The sequence below is a fragment of the Periophthalmus magnuspinnatus genome, chromosome 10 (assembly GCF_009829125.3).
Source record: "Periophthalmus magnuspinnatus isolate fPerMag1 chromosome 10, fPerMag1.2.pri, whole genome shotgun sequence".
Lineage (NCBI taxonomy): Eukaryota > Metazoa > Chordata > Actinopteri > Gobiiformes > Gobiidae > Periophthalmus > Periophthalmus magnuspinnatus.
In genome coordinates this window covers 26,496,532-26,504,287 of record NC_047135.1, presented here as the reverse complement: position 1 = coordinate 26,504,287, position 7,756 = coordinate 26,496,532, and the positions used below count along the sequence as shown (strand labels likewise).

Here is a 7,756-nt window from a genome sequence, read left to right as displayed (position 1 = left end):
CCAACCGGGTGAATAGCTTGAGAAACTTGGCACTACTCACCACAGAGCCAAAAGCAAGAGACATCATGGGCACGGAGGCACTGTCATTCATGCAGCCTGCAAAAGAAAAGACTTAATTCATTCATGCGCTTTGGGAAAAAATTTGAATGGGAAATGGAACAAAATTTACATGAAAAAAGAAATTCTGGATCTGGTAGAATGTTTTTGTACTTGCCTTTGAAATAGGTTACCCTTGTGTTCTGGAGCAGGCTTGTGGCTGTTGGAGAGGTACCGCATCTCAAATGTTGGTTGGAGTAAGTAAAATAAGCTGTGAAAACCACAATAAATCTGTGTAGTTCCAGCGATAATTTAAATTTACTATGCCTTTTCTATTCATTATATCTTCAAAATGTATTCTTATTGCACACTTATGATGCATTTTTTCATGGCCGATGCCAATACTGATTATTTAGAATCCAGAAGAACAGATGGCCGATGAGCTTTGCCGATATTTTTGGGCCGATATGTAGGGCCAATTTTGATGATTTTCTCCAAAATCATATTATTCACAATGTTATCCAAACTGGATAGGAGAGCAGTATAGACACATTTTTGCAGAACCCTCTTTGGACTAAAGAGTTCAAATAAAGCTTAATGTATAAATTTTATATGCATATGTAGGCAGCTGGTGGGCCAAACAAAATATTGGTCTCTGCTAAAGATTTAAGCCTGATAGCCAATTCGTTAAGAAGTGCTAATATCGGTCCTTTTTATATCGGCCAGCCAACCGATATGTCAGTCTATCGCTAATCAATATATCATGGAAATCATCAGAAAATATTATTTCTGGCAACCTAAATGCTTTTTAATTGAAATTTGAAACTTTCAACTTTTTAAGCTTTAGGAATATACATCAGGTGGGACTAATAGTCAGTCAAATATGTAGATTTGTTGTTTAAGTATGTGGGTGGTATGAATTTGGGATATTACAACTGGCAGAATGGGCACTTTTACTTTTTTGTTCCACAGCTACTCACTGAACTCAGTCTGAACTCCAGTGCACTCCACTCCTCCTCCGTGACTCAAGGTAGTTCTGATGCCATCAAATGTTTTTAACGCGTCGGGCCTATATTTAGAAAAAGGAAAGCATTGATGTTGACCCATCACTTCCTCCACAAAGTAGAGGCGTGATGTCACCAAAAATGATGTCACCTAAACTACAGGCTATGAAAAAAACAATGAAAAAAAAACTAGAGCATCCATTACATCTGAGTGAGTGGAACTGCTTTATTATATATAAAAAAAAGGGCAGTCCAACAAGAATTTAATAAAGCCAACAGTGTGTAACAGTTGTAAACTTCAAACATACGGGCATCAATACTTCACTCCTACATAACAGCTTCAATATGCTAGTAATGAATAAGGACCTACAGAATAAAGAAACTGAGAGCATTATGGGAAATATAATCTCCAGTAAGCTATTAGAAGCAAGTGGTAGGCAGCCTGGTAAATGCCTCTTCTATGAGCTCAACTGAAATTTCAGAAAAAAAACCTCTGCAATTAAAACAAAGAGTTTACAATCACTAGGATGACATCATTTGGGGGAAAATTAGTTATAGTTAAATATGCTTATTATGTCAATCCATTGCCAAAATGTTGCAACATTGAGCTTTTTGGAGTTAGATACTGATATTATTACTGATATCAAATTTCAAAAGTTGAAATTTGCACTTTTAGGAGAAGTCATCTTTTTTTTTTTACACTTAAAGTAAGAGGAATTTTATTTAATGCTATTCAGCTTCTTAATTTTAAATGCTTTTTTTCCCCAACTCTATGCTACGGAATATAAAAAAAATGAATGAAAACAGAAATCAGAACCTTGAATCAATTATTAAAAGTTTCAGAAAATCCATTGTATTGCAGTCTGGCTTCTAAGGTTTACACACACTAATTTGTCTCCACCATGTGGTGAAAAATGAAATCCACTTCAATGTGGAACATTTTTTCCTTGCTACCTACACACAGAAGTTTGCCCCTTGTATACTGAATCACATGGAGGTTTTTGGTTTTAGACCTTTAAAGAGAAACTCTTCATGCGGAAAAAAAAGTCAAAAATAATAAAGCATTGGTGACAAAAAGCTTAATCGAAAAATGTATCTTGAGGTATCTTGATCTCGATTTAAAGCATTTCTATTATAAAATTATAAGATCCCTCTGTTCTAATTGTTTCTGGTCCACACCTGTTATAATCTCTGCATCAGTTTGTAAAATAAGGAAAACTAAATCCAGTGCTTTCCTCCACACTTCCTGCTTCAGTGTTAGATTATCACAGATCATGCTTTCACCATAATGACTGTCCATCTGATGATCTTTTAAACGTATTTGGTCCATCTTTGCACTGTTAACACTTCCATCCAAGCCATGTAGTTGCTCCACCACAACAGTCCTGGCTTGCACTTTCGAATACTTCCCAGTGTTGACCATCACATTCATTACAAAGTCTATGAAACCATCTGCCATGAGCTGCAACACTACACCGGTGTAAGGGCCAGCAGCTGTCCCTGGATTAATTGGTGGCACAGATTTGTGACCGCTGGCATAGAGTAGTGCTTGCTTTTGCAGTTGATGAATGCAATACATTTCTGTCACCCCAGCACCAGGAAGAAGAGATTTGTCTTTTAATGCCCAGTGTAAGCGATAAGCACACGCCAAGAATGCGTCCTCTTCAGATTGCAATTTCCCCTGTATCCAACTTGAAAGCACAACAGTTACTAGGCCGCCTTTCTCTATGGTAGAAAGGTTTAGAAAAGATTCATGATTTGATTTGTTGGCAAAATTGCTCAAATCTTTCCATATATTGACAGTGACTCCAGTTCCAATACATTTTGAATTTAACTGTGTGGCATAAGACACCAAAATGGTGCCTGTTGACATGGCAAATGTCTTCAAAACCGAAAGCTTCATCTTTTCTACAACAAGAATATTATGCTTCCAAAAGTGGTCCTTCAGTTTTCCATCAGCAATCCCACTAATTAACAGTAGGTTCACTTCCAAGTTTAGTATAAGTCTTACAATGCATTCCAACCATTCTTCCTCATGATTGTCTGAACTGGAAACTTCCGAAACATGTTGTAATCCTTTTGGTTTGTTATAACCAAGATGGCGGTAAGTGGATGTCAAATGACCATCTATTAGTGCAACCTTTAAATCTTGTTTTTCTAAGTTGCGCGCAATTAAAGCCTTTTCTGGACATACAGGCACAATGCACCCAGGTAGAACACAATTCCAAATCTCAGCGGAACAAGGCAGTAAGCAAGTTGAAATTTTGTCAATGTCAAATGTTAGGTCTTTTTCAGATTGAATTTGGCTAGCTTTGATGACTAAATCCATTGCCTCAGAGTACCCGTGACTTAACGTCCTTGCAATAGCAGTTAGGTTTTGGTTCTCTGAGTTAAGATTAGGAATCATGGAAATATTTTCACAATTTGGTTGCTGAAAATGACGGCTTAGCTTTAGTTTTCTTTGGTTCTTGTTAGATGACAGTTGATGGCTTGCAGAATCCTTTACAATAGATTCATTAGGTTGTGCTTTTGGTGTTGAGTAAAGTTCTTTATTTGGGATGCTACATAGCTTGCAGACACTTAAGCAGATGTCCATTCCTTCTGACATAGCTGATATTATATGAGCAATTGGAATTCCTCTGTGTAGGCACTCTAATGCGACCCTACTCCACGCCCCAGCCATGAAAAGCAAGCATCCAGAACCAGTTTTATAAATTCTGTGATGGGCTCCCACAGTCTCGTAAACCAGTTGGCCAACAGCGCAGGTCAGTTCTAGATTTTCCAGTACCCGATAACATGAGGATACTAGAGCGGATTCACCGGTCGCATCATCTTGAATGATCTTGTAGGTTTTGGTAGGACCCAAAAATTGTGTCGTGATACCAGACAATGCTGACAGTGTCTGCAATCCCACATGTTGGCGCTGGTTTAGAACACTACTTGCTGCCATAACTTCAAGGATCTGAAATGAAGTGAAGATTGTTAAATTGGTTTTATCTTATAACATAACACTACTATTGTAAAAGAAACTCATATGGGATGGTGATGTAAAAAGAACATCTTAAATAAATGACTAGGAGATGGCTATAACACACATGAATATGGACCAGGTGACTTACTCAGTCACTGCATCCAACAAATCACTATGTGGATGCAAAACAACTTTCTCCAGCTAAAAAGGTGTCAGCAGTCACCTCCGGTTTCTCTCTCTCTAAGACCTTCAAATCAAAGGCTTGAAATCTAGGAGTAATAATGGACTAAAACTTGAACTTTAACAGCCACATCAAATCAATAACATCTGCAGATTTTTACCATTTAAAAACACTGGAAAAATCAAAGATATACTGTCTAAACCAGACTTGTCGAGACTTATCCATGCATTTGTCTCTAGTAGGTTAGACTACTACAACAGCCTGCTCACTGGCCTCTCCAAAAGAGTGGTAAGACAGCTGCGGTACATCCAGAGCGCTGCTGCCCCGATCTTGACTAGAACTGTATTTCCTGGTTCAAGTCAGGATCAGGGCAGCAGTCCAGTGCCCATAAGTCCTGTGCTCAGGTCTCTGCACTGGCTCCAGTGGCTCAGAGAACAGACTTTAAAGCAGCTCTGCTTGTGTACAAGTCTCTCCATGGCCTAGCACCAAAGTACATCTCTGAAATGTTAGTGTCAAATGATCCATCTCACACTCTGAGAACTTCAGGGACTGGCCTCCAGCGGGTGCCCAGAGTCAGGACTAAACATGGGGAATCAGTGTTTGTTTTATGCAGCAAAAACCTGGGAGAATCTTCCTGAAGATGTGAGACAGGCCTCTACTTTGACAATGTTTAAATCCAGGCTCAAAACGGTTCTGTTTAGCTGTGCATATGACTGAAAGGTTTTTATTCTGTACTCTTCTCTTTTAATGCTAATTTTACCATGATTATTTGTGATTGTTTATGTTTTGATTTGTTTGTATTGTGATTTTAATGTCTTTCTTATTCTGTAAAGCACTTTAAATTACTTTGTGTACGAAATGTCCTAAACAAATAAACTTGCCTTGTCTTGATACAAGAAAAAAACGGACTCTAATTATATTGATAGGGTTAACTTAAAGAGTTTTTATTACTGGATTTCATAATAGCTTGACAATATTGATTTTATATTTCAAACAGAGATCACATTGACCGGGCAAAACGCTGTATTGATGGCAATTATAATGTCCGTAACATGTCGTAGATGAGCAGAAAATAGACATTTTCGGATATCATTAAGTTATGGTGTAGTGGCAAGCAAGAAAGAGTACAAAGACAGCAAAGATAAATCAAAACCGAGGTTCTATTGAAACTAATCTCTCCTTTCTCGTTACAAAGTATGTAAATGGCCTAAGGACTGAATACAAATGTTCGCATATAATCTGCTCTCTATGCATTTGATCAAAGTTTGTAAAATTACCTTCATAAACGATAATCGGCAGACAGAGCAATTCGGATGTGCGCTTCAATACAACACTGCAGTGCGCGTGCGCTATGTTCCGGTTGCCAGGAGACAAGAATGATTCTCTCCTTCTATTGGCGGATAAATTGAAAACCCGCCCATTAAACATTATCATTGGTTAAACAAGGGGATTCCAGTTCGTTGGGGACTTCCGTTGGTGAACCGTTTCTATCCGACTTTGTTGACATCAGAGAAGCGTGCACGTTTCTCTCTCCCTGTTTGAATACATTGTTTATTTGAAATGGTAAGCTCACATTCGCACGTTTGCTTTTACAATTAATGGTTTGTGTATATTATTTGAAACAATCAAAAGGGATAGAAGTAAAGGAAGCTGTTCAATTTCTGGAAAAATCAACACTGAAGTTAGCTAACAATTGGCAAGCCATTTGGTTAAACAAAGTTGTTTTGATGTGACTTAATGCTTGACTTTTTGCAAATGACATAAATCAGATCGTATCTTATTTGTTTACAACATTCTGCAGGCTTCGAACTATCGGAAATCAGCAAGCTCCGCAGGACAATCCAAGAAAAGGGCTGCTCCTAAAGTCGAACTAACTGCAGAAATAAAGCAGGAAATAAAAGAAGCATTTGATCTGTTCGATACTGATGGGACTGGTACCATCGATGTTAAAGAACTTAAGGTTGGGTCCATTCAGTTCGCATGCTGTTTATTACTTAACTACAATTAACTACTACTTAAAACTAATTTTAATGGATTGTTTTTTGTTTTTTTCTATGCTGCATTCTACAGGTGGCTATGCGAGCCCTTGGTTTTGAGCCAAAAAAAGAAGAAATCAAGAAGATGATTGCAGATATTGATAAAGAAGGCTCTGGAATGATTGACTTTGATGACTTTCTCAGCATGATGTCTGTTAAAATGGTGTGTGAAGTGCAAAAGTGAGTCATAGAATGAAACAAATAAGTCCAGTCACAAGACTTTATTTACAACTGTTTTCTCAGAGTGAAAAAGACTCAAAAGAGGAGATTCTAAAGGCTTTCCGGCTGTTCGATGATGACTGCACGGGCAAAATCTCATTCAAAAACCTTAAGAGAGTCGCAAAAGAGCTGGGAGAAAATCTCAGGGATGAGGAGTTACAGGTAAACAATGTGTGATGGCACTTACTAGGCCGGCTACATAAGTATAGTATACATTACAGTTTTTTGTAACACATTGCACCATCGTAAATATTCATACATTATGCATAGGTATATTACTAATTACTATAATAAAGATACCTACTTAACTATATATGCTATAATTATATAAATACACACACACTATAATAAAGAAACCTACTTAATGTAAAAACATAAGAATTACTGAACAATTGAGGCTAACATTGATGGATATCCCTTCATAAAAGATTTACTAAACTAATATTTTGTTTCTAGGACATGATTGATGAAGCTGACCGAGATGGAGATGGAGAAGTCAGCGAAGAAGAATTTCTTAGAATGATGAAAAAGACCAATTTATATTGAATCTATCCTATCTGTGTATATTGTTCTCTGACCTTTATAAACTGTTGATTTTGACACACTCAATATTTTTTTCACCTGAAGTTGTAAATATTTTTAAGTGTTGAACTTTATAGGGATTTTTATATTGCAATAAAAATTACATTGGTGGTATAAATCTGCATCTTAATGAAACATCGTCAACCAGTCAAAGTCTAGTCAGTTCTAATGTGAAAAGCCTGATTGTGTTGTTGATCAGACAGGCTGTTGGAGCAGAATTAATATAAACATGTAGAACCAAGATAAATAGGAAATACAAGGCAGCATTTTGAAGAAACTGATATATGAAAGACAAAATTATAACCTGCCCATAACTGACCAAAAACAGTTTGCTGGTACTTGCTTATTTACTTAACATTTATTATCATTCATTTTATAGCACTTACGGAAAACATCCAAGGTTGCATGCACACATTTTCTTTAGTAAGCGGTGATATACTGTTCAGATGCGACGCTGCAGACCAGACAGTGAAAGTTTGTGACTAAGTACATGCTCGTCTCACTCATCAAAATAACGAAACATGAAGATGAGTAACTTTGTAAAATTCTCACTCCTGGTTACAGATCAACTTAATGCAACTTTTGAACAAACAATCTTGTCTTGTAGGAAAGATGCACCTGATGATTAGTATGAGTGCGCGGAAGTCGGCTTTTAGAGCCCAAACATCAACAGGATACTGGTGATGCATTTTTCCAAGTCGTCATTTATTTTGGAGAATGTTTTTGT

At 37.2% G+C, this 7,756-nt stretch overlaps 2 protein-coding genes across 2 annotated transcripts; one reads left to right on the top strand and one right to left on the bottom strand.

Annotated features, from left to right (window-relative positions):
• Positions 1-2,158: 2,158 nt before the first annotated feature.
• On the bottom strand, positions 2,159-5,531 carry bbs12 (Bardet-Biedl syndrome 12). Its single transcript, XM_033973937.2, has 2 exons — positions 5,470-5,531; positions 2,159-4,002 (listed from the first exon to the last, which is right to left on the bottom strand). The coding sequence occupies exons 1-2, from the start codon at positions 5,473-5,475 to the stop codon at positions 2,173-2,175; spliced, it is 1,836 nt and encodes a 611-aa protein (XP_033829828.2). The 5' UTR covers positions 5,476-5,531; the 3' UTR covers positions 2,159-2,172.
• A 136-nt stretch (positions 5,532-5,667) lies between these two features.
• Positions 5,668-7,084, top strand: cetn4 (centrin 4). The gene is made up of 5 exons (XM_033974044.2): positions 5,668-5,755; positions 5,994-6,152; positions 6,263-6,391; positions 6,472-6,609; positions 6,904-7,084. Exons 1-5 carry the CDS (start codon positions 5,753-5,755, stop codon positions 6,991-6,993), a joined length of 519 nt encoding a protein of 172 aa, XP_033829935.1. The 5' UTR covers positions 5,668-5,752; the 3' UTR covers positions 6,994-7,084.
• The last annotated feature ends 672 nt before the right edge of the window (positions 7,085-7,756 follow it).